This window comes from Dermacentor silvarum, chromosome 8 (assembly GCF_013339745.2).
Source record: "Dermacentor silvarum isolate Dsil-2018 chromosome 8, BIME_Dsil_1.4, whole genome shotgun sequence".
Classification (NCBI taxonomy): Eukaryota; Metazoa; Arthropoda; class Arachnida; order Ixodida; family Ixodidae; genus Dermacentor; species Dermacentor silvarum.
The window spans coordinates 118,747,638-118,769,392 of NC_051161.1; the positions used below are offsets into that span (position 1 = coordinate 118,747,638).

The following is a 21,755-nucleotide window of genomic DNA, read 5'->3' on the forward strand; positions in this document are numbered from 1 at the left end:
GGATACAGGACCGAGCCCTGAACTGTCCCGCTATTCCCGAGCGAAATGCTCTCCGAGGTTGCCCCACTGAGGGTGATTGTGGCTGTCCTGTTTGTAAAAAAGTCTGATATAATTGCATGCTCTGGAACCAACTCCTAGTTTGTTTAGCTGGGTTATGATGGCTAATCGTATGCTCTGGAGCCAAATCCTAATTTCTTTAGCTTGGTTAGGATGGCTTCGTGGTGAATATTGTCGAAGGCTTTGGTTAGATCAAGGCCGAGAATGACCCGGGAATCAAGTTCTGAGCTATGATCAGCGTCTATTATTTCGTGCTTAATGTGAAGCATAACGTCCATCGTGGACAGCTTGGGCCTGAATCCAATCATCGTGTGAGGGTACAGGTCGTGGGCTTCCACATGTTTGTTTCGGCGAATAAGGATGATTGGGTTCCAGGAGTTTCCCTAGGCAGGAGGTGACCGAGATGGCTCTTAGGTTCTCTAGCTGCTGCCTCTTGTCCAGCTTTGGTATCATGACAATTTTAGCTCCCTTCCACTGTTTAGGGATGTGGCCAGTTTCCCCAACACTTGTTGAGATAATTAGTGCTTCTACGGAGTCATCGTATAAGTTCCATATAATTTTCTTACGCCGTCCTGATCCGGAGCGGAGTTCGTTCGTAGACCGCGTATGACCTCGCGGACTTCCGCTTCCGTGATCGGTTCGTCGGTTCTTGGGTTTGGGACTCCCATGTATGTGGGCAAGGGCGTTTTGGGATGGTTCCCATTGTATAGATTCTACAGTTCGTTTATTAGGTCTGTGTCTGATCCCGGGTAGGTATGAATTATTTTGCTGATATAATGCTTCTGCGTAGTCTTACTGTTCTCGGGATCGAGTAGACATCTGAGTATGCGCCATGTTTTGGCCATGCCTATTTGCACTTCCATGCCATCATATGCACTGTGCCAGTTTTGGTGCGCTAGCTGGTGAGCATAGTCTTCAATTTGTTTGTTTAAGATCGCAATGCATTTGCGTAGTGATCTATTCAGTTTGTGTTGGTTTAGTCGTCTTTGCAAGCTGGCTTTTGCTTCCCACATGTGGAGAAGCTTGGCATCTGCCGCCTGGATGTTAGCTTCTTCTGGTATGGTTTTGGTCGCCTGCTTAACATTTTGTTGTAAGCTGTCGACCCATGCCTTAATGTCTAGAATCTCTGGAGCGGTAGGTTCGTTCTTATTGTTTGCTTGTAATTGTCAAAAAGTGTCCCAGTCCTTGATGTGGATTGGTTTGCCTATAGATTTGGCGGGTCCCGTTAGGATTGTTGTGGCTACTATGAAGTGGTCACTACCGGTTCTCTTGCGTGTTGAATCATGTGGCGCCTGACATGTTTTTGGTAAGGTTAGGTCTGGTGTAGCGTCCAGTTCATTTTCTACCTAAACCTGATTGCCTAACGCTCAAGTAGAGAAAGCGTCAGTGTGTTTTCGTTTGTTGTTTTTAAGGATATGTAGACTAGGAAGACTTTATGTATGGTACGCGTTATTTGTGTCAGCGTAAAATTTTGCTTCACTTTTGTTTTTGTGTCGTTCGCGTGAATTTTAGCATTTGTTTCTTAATTTGTTAGGTTCGCTTCTGTGCTTTGAAAATGTGGTGCTCGTTTTGTCGAATGCATTTAGAGATAAATAAGCGGAGGACTTTTTCAGTTGCAGTTGTCGGATGTCGTTCCGTATTGTTGCGAAGTGGCGCCCAAGCGCAGAGTTCAGAAGCGCTCCGCGTTTGCGTCGTATGGTTTTCGGGGGCAAAATTTAGTCATCTTCGGCAACTTTGATCTTTGCAAACCTGGCCACATTACAGTTGAGAATCGCTTGCGAAGCAATTCTGGGGCGCTATAACGTAAAATGATTCCAACCTGTTTTGATTCGAATTTCTGTAAGCAGCCTCCACGATTGGTCAAAACATTTTCGGGGCACTCCCAACTTCGCCTGTCCGTCACGCGACGTTACGAAAACCGCGATAGCTCCCCATCTGATATAACGTGTACACACTGATTACGCATGATTAAAGCGCGGAAAAGAAAAATAATCGTTCCTGATTCGACGCCTTTTCACCATTAGCCCTCTGCTATTGGTCCATTGTTGTCTGGCTATGCCCCCCCACCATTCTTCTGAGCACCACGACTAATCACCGCGACGGCACAAGAATGTGACGCGGGTGATGATATGCAGCGCCGTGCCTTCTCCGCGACAAATAAAAAATTTGACGCGGGTGACTTCACGCTGCTCCCGCCCGTCAGCACCCACCCAGCATCGTTCCTGCCGACGAGAAGCCGAAAAGGGATTTAAGACAGAACCGGCCCTTTGTGAGGAGAGAGTCGCTACCAGCCGCCCCGTAAGTCTGGTGCGCTCTTACTACTACTTGTCTGCTATTGCCAGCTATTACCTGCTATTACCTGCTATATCTGTACATATTGTATAAAGCTTTTCGTTTCGTCTTCGTCTGCTCCAAGAGTCCGTCTCTCGTCCTCGACCCAGAGCCGCAATTGGAGCCCGTAGCCAATGCGCAGGTAACTTTAACGTTGCGTTGTTACGCTTTCTTTTATACTGACGGCTAGCCTATTTCGGTGGACACTTTGTACAAGGTAGCATATCGCGGTGTATATTATAGGTTTTTAGGTTGTGCTTGTCCGTTTAATTCAAAACAAATGAGCAGGAGGCATGGTCCGTGGTCCTTCAAAAATATTAGACTACTTCGGGTGAGGAAACGGTGGAGGCATCTGTGGTACTCAGGGCAATATTCGCGCCGCGGCGCATATTATTGAGAAAGTCCCTTGTAACTCTGCGAGAAGATGGCACGAAAGGCAGCATGTTCGGATATGTCCTAAAAGAAAACTAGAAAATATATATAATCTTCGAGATCCGAGATAAAGCCTTAGAAAATGCTATTTCAACTGGACAAATGAGTGAATGCGAGCTTGCGGCGTAAACCTCCGTTTCCACTTTGGTGCTGAAGTCGTTTGTACGGTAGTGACAGTGACACGTGGTGCCGCAGCCCCTCCTCTACAGGAACTCAACATTTTTCAGACATTATTGCTGGAGCCTGGAGACAAACCCGAAAACTTCTGCGTGGGAACTTCATATTAAAAAACGCAATCGAACTGTCATTTCAATGAGGAGCAAATTCAATTTCCGGTTAGCTGACAGCTTAATGGAAGAGGCTTTTTTTTCGCAGCGTCCTTGCTGGCGCAAACTCTATTACCACTATCCTGGGCCGGACAGTGTGTGTAGCGTTGTGTGGCATGCCAGCATTAGGGTGCACATTCACATTCAATTAAACAAACACACAGAGACACGAAACAAAGCCAACATATATATATCGACACTCCTAAAGTCATATCCCAAGCTGGCAGATGTTACTCCGTAATGTAAACAGGTGACAAGCTGCAAGAGGACATGGAATGTATTTCTTTTATCAGAACGGCATGCCAGAGCACTGCCTAAAAATGCTATTCATGTCCTCTTGCAGCTTGTCACCTGTTCACATTACAGAATACTATCTGTCAGCTTCAGATATCACTTTAAATGGAATGTCGGTGATCGGAAATTACATTTTCCAAATGCGGCTGGCTTCCCGGAAGTACAAAATACATTCCTGAAGTCGGAACAAAGCTGAAGGCACATTCGTGCGTCTCTCGAATAGCAGCGATGCACGGCAATCTGGCTTTGTCCTTTGTCGCTTTTTGGACTGCCACCTTAGTGACGGCCAAGCTGGGCACGCCTGCCGGCCCGCAGAAGCTACATCAAGATGCAACAGACAGTTTTGCGGTAACATTCTTTTGCTCAGTCAGGCGCAAGCACCGCCTTAGGCGGTTCACCATATTTATCTCTTTCTCTCTGTGACAATATCCAAAGGTGTGCCTGTCGAAGACATGCGCAGCGGGCAACAAACTTTGCGTGATGTCGCGCGCTTCATGGCACTCCTGCATTCGTGTTTCCCGTGGTGTCTCTTTCGTTAACCTTCAATCCGTTTCCACCCTTCTTCCGGCACAGGGTAGACAGCCACTCCTTACAGCTCGCCCTCCTCCCACGTCAGCGTTTTTTCTTACATTTGCCTATATCTCTGCATGACGAATTCCCCGCTGCGTTAGAGCCACGTTTTGGCCAGGAGTTAGCCGGTGCTCTAACAAAGAAGAGAAGGTAAATTTCCCCAAACAAGCATGCTATTAGTAGCGCGAACCATCTCGAGCGTTACTAAGTGAATTTTTTTTTAAATTTGGCCAATCTTCTGAAAGATAACGTTTTAAGAAGGCTGCCCAATAACTTCTGCTGGTGTATTGCGGTGAATTTCGTCAGATGGCGGAAGGGGCAGTGCCTGAAACTGCTGGGTATGTATGCGGGTATTTTAATGAATTTTAATTTCAATGAATTGCTGCCAAATTCATGCCTCTCCGTATGTGACCCTGCTAGCCTTTCTTTGCTTACATTTCACGGTGAAGTGCCGTATTTAATGAGCAACTTAAGGGGATTGTGAGTAATTGAAATAGGACTGACCAAGATAAAAAGACAGACAGGATAGAATCCCGGGAGACCCTTGGTTTCATAAACTTAGGGCAATATTTCTGCGGTGGAGTGTATCGCATTCGCCTCTCGGCACCGCTTTCTCACCGCGCTGTGCTGCGTCAAACTGACACCACATCACGTTTGGTTGGGCGGAGTGAAGGAAGAGGGTGTCGTCACACTTGGTAAGTGGGGACATCGGAGCAGCGGAACACAGCCAGCAGATCTGTGCAGCACTCCAAGCGCTTCTAGAGGAGGGTGCGTGCGAAAAGCGTGCAATGCAAGGTATTACCCGAAAACGTGCTTGTCTAAAATGTTAGCGTCACGGTCGATAGCGTGAGTGCCTCTTCATTGCACTAGCAAGTGGCTGCAACTGTGCTCCTGGGTTAGCTGTGCAGTGTCCGGCTGACGAAAGACATTGATAGACGCAGGTGGCGTTTCGCCCTTTCACTGTAATGGCGTCTGTGAGTGCCGTAAGGGACGCGGCCACGGCGATTCGAAGCGAGAAGGCGCTTTTTTTTTGCCGAGTTCGAGGCACTTTTCCGTGCCTATCCGGCATATAACGCCAAACGCGTTTAACGGGATTGTGGCGCCATCTTGGAACGGTGCATCAAAGTAGTAGTTTACGAGTTTACCGCTTCAGACACAGAGCCTCACAGAATAATTACTAAGATGAACTGTGGTGCTAGTGCCTACAGGAGCTGCAAGCCGGACGATTAAGCCAGCATGGAAATGATGATTAGTACATTAGTACATGATAAATGATTATTAGTAGATGGATTTTCCTAATATTCTTCATTTTGGCTTCAAGCAGCTTTGTGACTTTGTAAACTCGTCAATTTCACCAAAGTGCGCTGTTTGAAATATTTGAGCAAACTTAAAAACAATAGGCCGACGCCATCACTCGAACACATCACTTCCAGCACACAAGCCGGATATTGAAACCATTTATTTATTTATTTATTTATTTATTTATTTATTTATTTATTTATTTATTTATTTATTTATTTATTTATTTATTTATTTATTTTACCCTCAAGCGCACAGAGCTTTACAGAGGGGAGTGGGGTACATAAATAGTAAACAAAATAGAAAATTGCACCATGGACGGATGCGTCCGGGGTGAAATGGATCATGGACCTAGCTTTTTTTCCAGATTTTACTAGGCTTGGATAGGTTTTGCTAGGAAATGCTAAGTGCTGCTAGGCACGGTATTCCAAACCGGCTCGCCGTCGACGCGCAGATTCTCGCTTGGCCGCGCGACGCGCTTTAAGATGAGCGGCTTCTTCTTCGGGTGTCAGGATCTTGGTAGGTCGTCCCATGTCAAAGGTACATGTACTCGCCACAGAGTCAACTACAGTTCTTCCACCGTCGCGGCGGCTCCGAGCTGTACCTCCCCAGTGACGTCATGGCCAATCTGCTCCTCCACACTTGCCGGGGCATGGCTGGGCGAAATCTCCTGAGCCGACGCCAGAGGTGCCTGCTGCAGTCACGGACACCGCGGGCGTTCCGCGCAAACGCGGGGAAACGGGGAAAGGCGAACGACGTCGGCAGCAGCTCTGTGCGTTGCCTCGTTGGTGCTGCTACAATTTCTTTTTCTCTCCCGAGCATAGCGCGCCCCGCGCACATCCTCTCCTTCCCTCTCCTTAACGTCCCATCTCAAGGCAACATGTGCACGGCACGGAGAGGAGGCGCAGAACACGCCGCTCCGCAAGGTGGTCGCTAGGCAACCCAGGTGCAATAGCTCAGCGAGGGGGTTTTGCAGCGTTAGCTACACTGGCCTAGCCAAGCCCGTTTCGCGCGGCACATCAAGAGCCGTGCTGCGCATGCGCAAGGATCAGTGATGTCACACGGCTTGCGCACCGGAGCCACCGGAGCCGGCACCTCTCGCGCACTCCGCCGCCGCCGCGCGCGACTCACCGCCGCCGGTCTGCGCATTCCAGAGGAGTGACGTCGTAGTCGTGGTAGACGCACTGGCGCCGGCGCGCGCTCGTTGTGCAGTCGCCGTCTGACACTGCGCTGGAGCCGCTGCGCTTCTGACTGGCGTTTGCCAGTGTGGTATAGCCATGGAGAAGGAGAGCGCAAATGCTGCTCAACAGCGCAGAAGAACGGAGAAGCTTGACTCATCGGATCCCGAAGTAGTTGCCTGGCAATTAGCGGTTGAGCGTATAAGGAATGAACAGAAGAAGGCTGAACGTGCTGCGGAGACACTGGAGCAAAGGGACGAACGTCTAGCAAAGCGGCGTCGGTGGTCGCTAAGGCAACCCAGGTGTCATCGCTCAGCGAGGGTGTTTTTTGGATTCAACAGACACTTACGCCCGGCTTACAGACACATTATGACTGCTACTCCCGAGTATACTCGTTTTCTGTTTTCAGCCCACTCCCTGCCTCTCCAGAAGCAACAAGTGCAAAAACCAACATTGGTGGTGGTTGTGCCATCTATGGAGATGTCATATATAGCCACAAATACCTTGTAAGGTAAATTTCTTACTGCAGGTGGAGCGAATTTTTCAGTGCTTTGTCGCTCTGCCTACAGGGCAGCCATACGCAAGATCCATCCGCACTTTGACAGGCAGAGAAATTTATGAATACTTGATGAATTATGAATCAGAAGAAATAGACTATGGAGAACCAGTTTCAGTGTAGCATAAAATGTTACCCTATCAAGAAAGAGCAACCCGGCCAGGACTGAACATAGCAAGGGCAGTGCATGGGGCATGTCCGTCCGTCTAGACGGTGGCAGGCCAAGTAATTTATGAAGTGTTCACAAATACTGAATTGTGAGAAAACGGTGACCAAAACAGCCCTCTATGTAATATAGCCTAAAATATCCACTGATCCGGCATGTGGAAAAAAACGGCATTGGCTATGTAACAGTCGAAATAAAACTTGGCAGGGAAAGGGTTAAACAGCTCCTCTGTTAAAATCACCGCCCAAGCACTCCGTACAGATGGTTAACCAGCAAAGCTGAAACGTGCGGCCCCGGTGTTTATCACTGCGTTAATCCAGAGGGTACAGTAAAGTGTTTCTAAATCATTGGTTAGATCTTTGTGTTTCTTAATGAGGTTACACACTCGTTCGGCTGCGACAGGGAAAACGACGTCACTGACGGTATGCCCGCTAGTCCGCCGTTGTCGCATTGCCGCTCGCGAGTTTTCAAAATTAAATTGCTTCAAAATTAAATCTGTTAGTCACAGTAAGACAATGAACGGCTCATACCCCCTTAAGCAATGATTTATACCTCCGTAAACGCGGTCTCCCCATTATGACGACAGAAGAGAAGTCAAATTCTACGCTGGAATGATGAGCAGCAACGGAGCCAGCTGTGTAGGAAGACGACGACGACGAACGCGGGAGCAGTGCGTTGTTAACACCAAAGGTTTGACTCCCACCAACGGTCGTGGGTATGAGTGCGGTAATGAACCCTATATTCCCGAACTCTCGAGCACGTTGGCGTGACTGCGCCGAGGGGCGCCAACGAGCCAGCTGCGGAAGAAGACGACGACGCTCGAGACAATGTTGATGATGATAGTTTCTGCATACAGGCGACGGACGGACGAATCAGGCTAGCCATATGCAGTTTAGCTGTATAATAATAATACACACCACAAACATACGGTGCAAGCTCATGAACCAACATTGTAGGCGAGATTTGTTAGTATTTTGCAAATGTCAGCGATAACAAACATGCCTATCACGCCACCTGTTTGAGTTAGTAAATAACTTTGCTATTTCTGGGAAAGTTATGTTTGGAATATTAATTTCGGATCGTAAGCAACGATTTAGCCTTCTAGGCAACTAATTTCGGATGGTATCATTGTTGGATCATCACACACATCATTGTCGATGGTTAATGCATAATTTATAAATAGAAGTAGTTATCTCTACTAACCCCGTACTTTCGTCGACCATTAGAAGGAGAGGACAGCCTTTTTTACCGTGAATAACTAAACCAATAAAGCTCTGTGCTTACCTTGTTCGACTCGGCGCGCCAAAATAAGCAGAGTGCCGTCGAATAACGTCGGTTTTGAGCCTTTATACATAGTGTTATGAAGCCATGCGCCTATCCTGCGGACGAAATAGACGTGGCATAGCAGACGAGGAATAGGACGAGCTGTATCCCGGCCCGCCATATTTGTTCTTGTGGTGCTACTCGTTGTCACTTGTAAATATTGTATATAAACCCTTTTTGACATCTCCCCGTAATATCTTTGTTGGAGGTGCGGGATATATCCGATGGACACCACGGAACTTCCCAGGGGACAACTTGCGGTCCATACGACCATATCGACTGAGAGGCCCGCTGACTCAGCCTCTGCCACCACAACATCGGTTGTCCTGGCCCAACTCCGAGACCCTGGTACCTTCTCCGGTACGGCCGCCATGGACGTCGAAGACTGGTTAACGGAATACGAGTGAGCCAGCAAGAACAACTAGTGGGACACAACCATCATGCTAGCTAACGTTATCTACTCCCTCAAGGGAACGGCACGTGTTTGGTTCGAAACACACGAGGAGGAACTGACTGGTAGTTAGGACACCTGCAAGCACAAACTACAGGAGCTCTTCGGGAAGGCAGTCGGGCGCCAGCGAGCCGCCAAGAAGGAACTTTCGTGCAGGCCCAAACATCAACTGAACCATGTGTCATGTTCATTCAGGACGTGTTAGCTCTATGTGGGCCGGTCGACGACAAAATGCCTGAAGCTGACACAGTCAGCCACATACTTAAAGGCATCGCTGATGACACTATTATTTTACTGATATATCATTACATAAGGACGGCTCTACCGTCGATGCATCATAAAAGAGTGCCGGCGCTTTGACAAGGCGAAGAGCTGTCCGGTCACGCAACAATTCGTGCAGCTCCCTAACACTGCCGTTACCTCAACGTGTGAGGACATCCAGCCGCCTGGTACCGAAAGCTCGCTGCGTCTTGTGCGGCGTGAGATTGAGGCCGCATCTCTATCTGTTCCTCAGGCCCGTTCTGACGAAGAGTCCCGCCCGGCAGTACTGTTGATCCAAGCTGTCGTACGCGAAGAGATGGCGAACGCAGGCATTCATCCCATCTGTGCCGTAAGTTGCCCTGCGTTCATCAATTTCTTTCGACCTCCCCGCCCACAATCGACCTATTCCGGATACCGCGATCTAAACCAGTGGCGCACGCGTGACAACAGGCCAATATGCTTCAACTGCAATGGAATAGGCCATATTTCCCGCCATTGTCGCAATCGCCGAGCGTCGTCACCTCGTCCCGCGTACACTTACCGCCTCGAAGACCATCGGTCCTGTTCGTTCTTGCCCGCAATGACTTACCGAACCCTGACGTCCTTTCCCCGACTCCACGCTACGACCGCTCGCTATCCCCACTAAGCCGGAGTTCGCCCTCTCCGCTGCCCCGTCACTCGCCGTCGCCATATCCGTCGTCGTCCATGTTCGGAAAACTGACCAGTGCAATTCCCAGAGGAGATGCTACATTGGCCAACCAACCCGGAAATCTTCTGTTGACCCTGGCTACCCGACAAAACCTTTTGGACGCAGAAGTGAACATCGTGCCTGTTTCGGCGCTCATAGACACTTGGGCTCAAATATCTGTAATGAGCGCTCGCCTTTCTTGTCGTCTCCGCAAGGTTCTTACGCCCGCCACGTCGCCTGTCGTTCGCGTTGCCGACGGCGGTACACCTTGCGTCATTGGCATGTGTAATGCGCGTGTGAGCTTCACTGGACACCAGATCTCAGTTCTATTCTTCGTTCTACACCAGTGCCCCCATGACGTCATCCTTCGCCATGACTTCCTGAGCACCCATTCTGCCCTCATTGACTGCTCATCTGGCCTTATATAGTTGTAACTCCCTTCTGTACCCGACCTCAACACCGCGTCACCACCGCGTTTATGTGTCGTCGTGTTTGTTCGTCTGCCACCAGCTACCACGACATATGTCACGTTGACCTCAGCGCCCCCTGTTTGTGACAGTAACTATGTGATCATGATTCTCTAGACGCTCTCTTGACGCGGTGTGTTGCACTCCCTCAGTCTGTTGGGATGTTGCGGAGAACCGGGCGTGTATACTGATTCTTAACATTGGACACACCCCACATTTTCTTCACGAAGGCATCACGTTGGGCAGCATATCACCTTTAGGCGCACACGGCCCTCTGGCCGTGACTATCGATACTCCACAGTCGTTTCCTGGAAGCCCGGACACAAGCTCGTAGTACGCTTGACGACCCTTTGACGGTATGGTTGACCTTGATCTCTCCCCTTCTCATTCCGAAGATCTTCGCAACTTGTTAGCATCCTACCGCGATATTTTAAAATTTTTCTTCGCCCCATCTTGGCCAGACATCACTCGTAACCCATCGCATCGATACTGGAGATGCTAGACTCATCCATAAACGCCTTTGCCGAGTGTCTACATCCTAAGGCAGTATCATTCAAGCTTGAGTTGAGAAAATGCTGACTAAGGACATCATTGAACCATCTGCGCGTGCTTGGGCGCCCCCTGTGGTGCTTGTCAGAAAAAAAAAACATCTGGCGGTTCAGCATCGACTATCGGCACCTGAAGAAGATATCTATAAAAAGGACGTCTACCCTTTGCCGCCAATAGATGGTGCGCTCGACTTTCTCCACAGCGCAGGGTATTTTTCTTCCTTATATCTTCGGTCTGGCTATTGGCAAATTGCCGTTGGCGAGCAGGATTGTGAAAAGACAGCCTTCATTGCGCTCGATGGGCTCTACCAGTTTAAATTAATTCCCTTTGGGTTGTGTAATGCCCCTGCAACATTTGAAAGAAAGATGGACTCCATCCTTCGTGTGTTCAAGTGGTCTACTTGATTATGTTACCTTGACGATGTCGTCGTTTTTGGGTCCACATTGTCCAGTCATTTCCAACGACTATCGGATATTTTGGAGCTGTTTCGCAGAGCCCGGCTTTAACTGAACTCTTCCAAATTGCGCTTCGGACGCCGAGAGATCACCTTACTTGGTCATCTTGTTGATGCGGCCGGTATCCGACCTGACCCTGCCATCGAGGTGATCGAGGACATTCTACGGTCTTGCTCGATGCAACACAACTTGACCACGGCCTACCATCCACACACCAATGGCTTGTTGGAGCGACTGAACCGACAATTACCGACATGTTGGCAATGTATGTGTCCGCTGACCAACAGGATTGGGACACTGCATTTTCTTTTGTGACATTTGCGTAGAACACGTCAAGACATGAGACTGGCTATTCGCCGTTCTTTCTCTTACTCAGCCTAAATCCTACATTGCCCATGAACACGTTGGTGCCTTCTTCCGCGTGCTCCAGTACCGAGTATGCTCGAGAGGCTATTGCCCGTGCTGACCACGCACGTCAAGTTGTCCGCGCGCGATTCAGCCAGTCGCAGATCCACCAGCAATCTCGATACAATAGCCATCACAGGACTACCCACATTGACCCTGGATCTGTTGTGCTCCTCTGGTCCCCAGCGCGCCGTGTCGGGCTTTCTGAAAAGCTGCTGCTTCCCGTACACCAGCCCATATAGAGCGTGTCGCCTCGTGACCGACGTAACGTACGAAATCGCTCCGTTGCCTTCGTCCCCATCGGCTCAACTCCGAACCGACATCGTGCACGTCGTCCGCCTGAAGCCCTACCTTGTCCTAGACACTGATTAGCCCTGTGTGTGCTCTGAACCTTTTCCGTTCCGTCGTACTTCAACTGCACCGAGTTGGTGCTTTCGCCGCCAGGGGGTAATGTTATGAGCCATGCACATATCCTGCGGACGAAATAGACGTGGCATAGAAGACGAGAAAGAGGACGAGCTGTATCCCGGCCCGCCATCTTTATTGTTGTGGTGCCACTCGTTGTCACTTGTAAACATTGCATATAAACCCTTTTTGACATCTCCCCGTAACAATGTTGTTTCAACGCTGGGACCAAGGTGGAAGAAGAAGGGCACGAGCTGGTGTCGGAAGACAACAACGTTAGGGACTTGCTGCCTGTCTCTTGTAATATCTGCTGTAAATGGATTTCACTGTTACTTTAATCCTTGTGTCACATTTTGGTGGAGGTCGCTGGGTACATCTCACGCGAGACGGAGCTCCGTAGCGGACGTAGCCTGGCCGTTACCACCATGCCGACTGACGAAGCGGCTACAACAACGGCGACCACAACGGTGCCCACCATGCCAACCATCATCTTGGCTCAGCCCTGCAACCCTGGCACGTTTACGGGTACCGACAACCTAGACGTCGAAGATTGGCTCCGGCTGTACGAGCGTGTCTGCGAAAGTAACAGGTGGGATCAGGCCATTATGTTAGCCAATCTGATCTATTACTTGAAAGGCACGGCAAGGGTCTGGTTTCCGACACACGAAGAGGAGCTAACGAGTTGGGAGCAATCCAAGAAAAAGCTCTGCGACCTTTTCGGGAGGACAGTTGGGCGACAACGAGCCGCGAAGAAGGAACTCGGAACTCGCGCCCAGACGTCAACCGAGTCATACGTGACGTATATTCAGGACGTTCTTGCCCTTTGCCGCAAGGTGGACGAGCGAATGCCGGAAGATGAAAAGGTGAACCATGTGCTGAAGGGCATAGCTGACGATGCCTTGTATACTGAAGGACGTACTGACGATGACTATGTATACAAGAACTGCACCAGCATCCACGACATCATAAGTGAATGCAGACGTTTCGAAGAAGCTAAAGGCCGTCGAATTGTCCATCAGTATACGCGTCTTCCAAATACAGCCGCTACATCATCGTGCGTATACCATTCCGCGCCTCAGCCGACCACGTCCGAAAGCATTGTGCGCATCGTTCGCCGAGAGATAGAGGCCGCGTCGCCGGTTAACTCGCACACGTATGCCCTGAACGATTTTCGACCGACGGTTTCCCTAATCCAGTCTGTCGTTCGCGAAGAACTGGCGAACCTTGGTGTTCCCTCCGTTTGCTCCATCAACCGATCCGACGCCGTTACTGCTACTGTCCCGGCTCCGCGGAACCAGTACCTCTCAAGGCCCTATCGTAACCCAACGGAATGGCGAACACAAGATGACAGGCCTATTTGCTTCAACTGCCGACGTGTTGGTCATATTTCTCGTCACTGCCGCATCACCTGGACACCCTCATTTCGATATGCATTCCAACCAGACCATCGCTAGCCAGGTAGTCGTCCCGCCGCCGGAAGAATCCACAGAGCCTTACCACCGTGCTGAGGCCTCGCCACCTACGCGGCAGAGTCGTTAGCCTTCTCCTCGACGGCCCCTGCCTCGCCCAGCTACTCTTCGCCGTTCTCCGTCGCCCATGTACCGGCGCTCGTCGGAAAACTGACGGGTGCAGCTCCGAGGGGTGATGCTGCTACATCGACCCGGACTGAAATTCCTCTGCTGACCCTGCCGACGGATAGAAATTTACTTCAGGTGTACGTGGATGGTGTCCTTGTAACGGGTTTAATTGATACCGGCACGCACATCTCTGTCATGAGTGACCATCTTCGTCGACGCCTGACTAAAGTCATCACTCGTACCTGCTGCGTCCTTTGTTGTGCGGGTCGCCGACGGCAGAACGCCGGCCGTCATAGGAATGTGCGCTGCTCGTGTCAGTGTCGCCGGCCATCAGACCTCTGTTTTTTTTTTTGCTATTCTGAAAGAATGTCTCCACGACGTTATTTTGGGTCTCGATTTTCTATCAGCGCATTCGGTGTTGATTGATTGCTCCGCGGGACTTGTTCAGGTCGATTTGTCCTGCTCTTCTGACCCTCCTGAGGAAGTTGCCAGCAGATTGTGTTCAACCAAGCACATTCGTCTTGCCCCCAAGCTATGCCGTGCGGTTCGCCCTCCCCACCTGTGCCTGACGGCGATTACATCGTCTCTCCTATTTTGGACGTCCCCCTGGCCCATAACATTGCGCTTCCTCACACTGTCGTCAATGTTACGAACAATTCTACGTGCCTGCCTTTTCTAAACTTCGGACCATACAGCCACGTTCTACCGCAAGACATAGCTTTAGGCACGCTGTCATCTTGCGAAGACTACCACCTCTCGGCCTTGACGACTGAAACGTCGTCTCAAGGTGCTTCATCGCCTTCTTCACCAAGTACCTTACCCGACGTCTCCAACATGATTTCTCCTGATCTCGCGCCTCAGCACGCCAACCAGTTACGTCGTTTGCTCGCCTCATTGAGTGACATTTTTTGCCTGGATGGTCGCCCTTTAGGTCAGACTTCTATTGCGAAACACATCATTGACACTGGCGACACCCATCCGATTCACCGGAGACTATATTGGGTGTCCTTGCATGAGCGACAAGTTATTCAAACGGAAGTCGAAAAGATGCTTTCTCGGGGAATAATTGAGCCGTCTTCAAGCCCGTGGGCGTCCCCTGTAGTCCTAGTTAAAAAGAAGGACAACACCTGGCGTTTGTGCGTGGACTACCGGCTCTTGAACAATATAACTAAAAAAGATGTTTATCCTCTCCCCCGCATCGATGACGCGCTGGACTGCCTTCACGGTACGAAATATTTTTCTTCCATCGACCTTCGATTGGGCTACTGGCAGATTGCTGTAGACGACATGGACCGCGAGAAGACAGCGTTTGTAACACCGGTTGGGCTATCCCAATTCAAAGTCATGCCTTTCGGCTTGTGTGGCTTGTGTGCCATTCGAACGTATGATGGCCGCACTTCTGCATGGACTAAAATGGTCCATCTGTCTTTGTTAGCTAGATGACGTCATCGTTTTCGCTCCTACATTTGCCACACACCTCGAGCGCCTTTCATTAGTTTATTCTATATTTTGAAATGCTGGCCTCCAGCTTAATCGTCTAGTGTCACTTCGGTCATTGTCAAATCACTATCGTTGACCATTTTGTTGAGTCACTGGTGTGCGCCCAGACCCAGATAAGGTGCGGGCTGTGCAGAATTTTCCCGTACCGACCAGCGCCAAGGAAGTACGGAGCTTTGTGGGCCTGTGTTCTTACTTCCGCCGCTTTGTTCACAACTTTGCGGAAGTCGCCCGTCCTCTTACTGCGCTTCTGAAAGCTGATGCTTCATTTTCCTGGGGCCCTGAGCAAGCGACCGCCTTCTCGAAGCTCATCTCTCTGTTAACATCTCCACCTATTTTGGCACACTTCGACCCGTCTGCGCCTACGGAAGTCCGGACTGACGCCAGTGGTCATGGAATCGGCGCCATTTTGTCTCAGCGTCAGCGAGGGAATGACCGTGTGATTGCATACGCAAGTCATTTGCTTTCTGCTGCTGCTGAACGCAACTATTCTATCACCGATCGAGTATGCCTTGCACTTGTCTAGGCCGTCGCGAAATTTCGTCCATACTTATACGGTCGGCCGCTTACAGTCACTACAGGCCACCACGCGATGTGCTGGCTCTCTTCCCTGAAGGACCCTACAGGCCGCCTCGGTCGCTGGGCATTGCGACTTCAGGAGTACCCGTACGCCGTGGCCTACAAGTCGGCTTGTTTACACCAAGATGCCGACTGTCTGTCACGTCATCCTGTCGACCCTCCGGATATTTTTGCGACCGACACTCCTGCTCCTGTTTCCTCGCTCTCTGCATCCGCTGACCTCGCCATCGAGCAGCGCCGTGACCCCTACATACCTGACGTTTGGACAAGCTCGCGTCTGCGCCACCCGACCCTTCCCTTCGACTGTTTCTCCTCCAGGACGGCACGTTGTATCGGCGCAGCATGCACCCTAGTTGTCACGAGCTGCTTTTTGTCGTTCCCCGCCATCTGCGTGCCACCATTCTCCCTCATTTACACGATGTACCCACGGCTGGTCACCTTGGCGTCTCTCGCACGTACGATCGTGTACGACGCCGATTCTTTTGGCCCGGTCTATACCGATCCGCCAGCAGCTACATCGCTTCTTGCGAGTTATGTCAGCGCCGGAAAAAGCCACCTCTACTCCCTGCTGGTCGCCTTCAACCTATCGACGTGCCATCCGAACCGTTCTTTCGCGTTGGGTTAGACCTGCTTGGACCTTTCCCTATATCTGCTTCCGGCCACAAGTGGATTGCTGTCGCTACCGACTATGCAACTCGGTACGCGATCACCAAAGCTCTTCTGACATCCTGCGCGACCGACGTCGCTGAGTTTCTTTTGCACGACGTCATCATTCATCACGGCGCTCCTCGTCACCTTCTTACAGACCGCGGCCGGTATTTCCTCTTCCGAGTTGTGGACGACCAACTCCGTTCCTGCGCCACCAAGCACAAGCTCACTACTGCCTACCATCCGCTGACGAACGGCCTTACTGAGCGTCTTAATCGCACCATCACCGACATGCTATCAATGTACGTTTCCGATGACCACCGTGACTGGGGCAATGCTCTCCTCTTCGTCACATTCGCGTACAATTCGTCGCGTCAAGACACAGCCGGTTACTCACCATTTTATCTATTGGACGGCCGCGACCCCGTATTGCCTTTCAAAACCGTCCTGCCCATCGCTCAGGATTCTACGTCGGACTACGCCCGAGACGTCATTGCCACAGCCAAACAGGCACGTCAAGTTGCTCATTGTAGCCTTTCTATTTCCCAGAACAAGCAGAAGAGCACATATGACAGTCGCCACCGTGACGCTACTTTCCTTCCCAGGGACCTTGTCCTTCTATGGTCTCCTAGCCGCCGCGTTGGCCTATCAGAAAAGCTAATGTCGCGCTACGCTGGTCCTTACGGGGTCCTCCGCCAGGTGACAGCTGTAACATACAAATCTCCCCGGTCACCAGCCCCGCTTGCTCTGCCCAGCCTCCCCGTGACGTCGTGCATGTTGGCCGCCTGAAACGCTACCAGTCTTCGTCTACATAAGACGCACCGGGACGGTGCTTCCACGACGGAGGGCCATATGTTACAACGCTGGGACCAAGGTGGAAGAAGAAGGGCACGCGCTGGTGTCGGAAGACAACAACGTTAGGGACTTGCCTGCGCTGCCTGTCTCTTGTAATATCAGCTGTAAATATATTACACTGTTACTTTATTCCTTGTGTTACAGTATTGTAGGAGTGGTTCACCTTATAGGCACTTTCTAACGTTCTTTCACAAAATCTTTTTCTCTTGTGATATACAAGAACAAAGTAATAAATGAAAATATGATAATTTGCCTTATTCCTTTGTTAATTGAAGACATGCAATTTTATAAGATTTCGTTCAAATAAAATTACGCAAGTTAAAAAGTAAAATAGAGAATGTGCATAACATGTAATCCTCTAAATTGACCCCTTTCCACTGCATGGCACTGTCAGGTATGTAAATTGTTTCTGAAAAAATTTCCAGTGCCATGATATTCCAGTCGCTGTTATATTGTTAAAGAAATCTTAGCAGTTCAGTGAACCTTCTTGTTTCTCGCAGGTAATGGAGAAATTCCAGGACGTTGTGGCCATTTCGGACTCGGACAACGATACCGTATTTGAGTGTCTTGCAGCACATCGCACAGATGTCGATGTCGAGGCAAAGACAGCAACATACATGTTCGACTTCTTTTCATCCGGGTAAGTTATTCGACTGGTTTGTGAGTTAGCTAGGGCCATATAACGTAAAATTATTTCTTTCGTACTTTATTCCAATATGTGCTAACGTCAAATTTGTGGAACCGACGAAGCGAGCATGCGGCGGTGACTCGTAGCGCTGTTTGAACAGCCCAATCAAAACACTCCTCGTGTATAGGAGGTCATTCCTGTTGGCATTGCATGCGAATAGCATAACCTACTTCGACAGGTTTTTCTTGTCAAATTGTCTGACAAGAGGCGAAAAGCGCGCACAAATGAAGAGGGCAACCCCCGGAAGGCGAGTGCTAGTTTCGGTTTCAATAGGGTGCCTCGATGCCCAGGGCCGCTTTCAGGGTGGGGACACCCACGCTTTTCGGCGCCATTTTTGTTCTTCCCAATACGGAGGCGCTAGACGTGTGCGGCTGCAGATTAACTATCGGACCGAAGGAAAGCGGGGTGGGCGAGCTAAGGTCGGTACCGCCGCGATCGTATTGCAGATTTTCTGCTTTACCACCTGATAAGCAGTTTGCTTGCATAAAGTACTCGTTTCAATGGAGGTTGTCCGACACTTCTCGCGTGTATCGCAGCCTGAAGGTGCCACGATTGTTTTTCGAGGTTACCACCTTTTTTATTTACCCGCAGACGTACCACAAATACTACTACAATTGTACACTTAGATGACATTATAGGTTTGAAGCTCTTTTTATAGTAAACTCGTTTCTTATGGTTTTCCCGTCATACGTATGAAACAAGAAGAAACATTAGGAGACGTCGCGTGAGTAGGCCTGCAGCAGTTATGCTGCCTACTGAATAAGAAAAATGCACTGAGAACAGATTTCAACAATCAAACACAATTTATTTACAAAAGTAAGTACTAATTAATTCACATTATAAGCTCCCAGCGAGGTTATCTGGTTAAATTTGGGTGCCATACTGCAGGATCGTACCTGCTACAGTCTTGCTAGCATAACACTCAGCCGGCTTTTCAGGAGGGTTAAGCCGTCGCAGATAGAGGAGACGTGTGGACACAAATCGCTCAAGAAGTTTTTCAGTCACATCTTTGTGCTGATAATATGGGTTTTCTGGCAAGGTTATATTCTTTCCAATAATTTCCTCCAGTGCTTTTAATGGTGTTCTCAGACGGCTCAGATCTTGAGCTTCAGCAACAAAAGACTTGAAAGCACTCTCACATTCAAAAACAAAATCCAGAATTTGTCTCTTGCACAAATTATTTTTTTCCGCCTTAGACATATTCCTTTACTTGAGTAACGTGGTGTTCCTGTCCAAGTTCTTCATCCACTAGCATGCACATAGAGCAGTGTGCCACAGTGCGGATAATCGGCTATAACAAAAAGTCTGCCAAGTCAGCGAGCACATCTTCCTCAAGAGAAGAAACTTCTTCTAAGTTGAGAATAAAGGCACTTCTCCCATCACTCTCTTCCCACTGAGTGATGCATTGTGCTTGATTAATTTCTGCTGAGAAAACATCGACCAGGTAGGTGCTGTCACCGATCGCGTATTCGGATGTCTTCGGTACCTTCAGGAATTGGCTCAGCGACAATATTCTTCGTGCATTTTTTCAGATCATAAGCACTCGGTACGGGACTCCTCATTCGTACTACAGAAAACAATTTTTCAAGGCAGCCTTGAGCGAGCCTTCCACTCAGGGCAAATGTGTACCCACGCTCGTCGATCAGAACTCTATGTAGTTTGGTTACCAGATCTATGGACATCAAGACCCCGGTCTGGCATGGCTTCCAATACACCCGTATGCCCCGGTGGAGCGATAGGCAATCACCTGCTTCCATCGGGTGCTAATTCCACCAACCATAAAGACAAGTGCATGGTTAGCAGGTTGGTCGCTCTCTGGAAGCACCATTGTTCCAAGGAATGCATCACTGCCACGGTAAATTTCTAGTGTCCTTCTGATTTTCATTTCGTCCATAACCAGAACACATTCCTTTTCGATGTCTGCGATTGCCACTACCTTTGTTGCCGTGATGTCAAATATTTCTTTAAGGAGTCCCGGCTGAAAAGACAGATGTTGAAGCCACCTACAAAGTGTTCTTATAGAAGGCAAAGTGTTGCTCTGCTTTAATAAAACACCATAGCCTGTTGAGCCGCAGGCAAACTTGAGCTGGATAGCCTTTTTGACAGTCTGGGCACTCCACATGGATTCCTTTCTGCTCCGTTTATGTAAGGCACAGTTCTGGTCCTCATTGAGAAACTTCAGATTGGAAGCATAAAGCAGACATATTTTCCTGTAGACGCTTTGAACGTTTTGTTTTTTTCTTGAGTTTCTTCTTGCAACGCAACAGCTGAACGTTGAGCGCAGTATTCTTCTTGTGCAAGTCCTGCAACTTCTTTATCAGCTCACTTGGTTGCAGAGAAAAGATATCAGTGGATTGCTCTGCTTGCTCTGATTGCTCTGGATTCTTGTTCTGCTCAGTATTACCAGAGTCACTACTGTCACTAATCCCCTTCAGCAGCAGGCTACCTCTGAGAAGCATCGAGGACAAAGGTCGTGGGCAGCGCTCGCTGACCTGGAGGCTTTCTATGGCTGGCCCGAGCTGCAAAAATAAAAAAAATGTAAAAATTATAAAAATGCTACCAAAGCATTAGAGTGAGAAGAAAACGTGCCTGAAATGTAAATATCAGGTATACAAATGATGGTGTCCCAAGGTAATTTGTCCTCGCACAAAGAACACGGTATTTTTACAATGTACAGGGTCGACCAAATCTAAAGTGAACACCTCATTAGTATTCAAGCCGGTAAAACTACAGCTTTGATTCTAATTCACGAGTGAAATGTTCGTTATACGATGTGTAATCATGGTGTCGATAAGCACAGTAATGATTTTTCGAATCATGATCATCAACTTCTATGATGTCTTGGATACTAATGAGATGTTCACCTTAGATGTGGTCGACCCTGTACACACCGAGTTTCTTTCATACTGCTATGCAGCTATGCTTCAGCAGGCCTTCGCATTAGCATAATACGAAGAAAGATTTTCGTGCACAAGTTCATATCAGGCGTAAACGAAGTTTCATAGCTTGAAGCACGCTACACCTTGCAGTGCATTCAACCTTGCTTCGACAACGTTTGCTCACGAAAAGGCTGACAACACATAACATACACATCAGCATCTATGTCTTATCATGTACATCTAAAAACAACCTAGCGTAAGCCTCAAAGCTTGTGCAGCCTCCGTATCTAATGCACGAATTGATAGTGAAAAAAGAAGCACAGCACCTTTGATAAAAATTCCGCTAACCAACTAGCAGAATCAATACATAAAACAACAATGAATACACCATGGAAGTAGAAGCGACCCACAGAACCTGCTGAGGAATGGCAATGATAATACAGTAAGTGCATGCCATGTGGTTGTGAAGAACAACAAGGACCCTGACAATGTTTTGCAGTACTTCAGTACTTATGACCTAAGGCACTTTCCTCGCACACACCCGAGTCAGCGAACAAATAAACCCCTCATGCCTGCAGAGAATATTACCCGAACTCAAAAAGGAAACGAGTTTAGAAGGACCCTAATACTTCTAGCTACAAAAAAGTCAATTCACAAATGTCTAGAATCAGCCTACGCAGTTACAAGACAAACAAGGCGACCACACCGTACTGCAGCCTTACTATCACTATAAAAGGCACGCCAACATATACGTGCAGCTTATCTGTGAAAATGAAAAGCATTACAAAGGGACATTATTACTAAGAAAATCATGATCCT

The 21,755-nt window shown here is 49.0% G+C and overlaps 1 protein-coding gene across 1 annotated transcript in view; it reads left to right on the forward strand.

Moving 5' to 3' along the window:
* Positions 1 to 3,591: 3,591 nt before the first annotated feature.
* LOC125947337 (uncharacterized) overlaps positions 3,592 to 21,755 on the forward strand; it is a 58,973-nt gene continuing 40,809 nt past the window's right edge. Inside the window, exons 1-2 of the mRNA XM_049671817.1 lie at positions 3,592 to 3,788; positions 17,870 to 18,009. Coding sequence (XP_049527774.1) covers positions 3,669 to 3,788; positions 17,870 to 18,009 — 260 coding nt within the window. The 5' untranslated portion in view covers positions 3,592 to 3,668. The remainder of the gene's footprint in view (positions 3,789 to 17,869; positions 18,010 to 21,755) is intronic.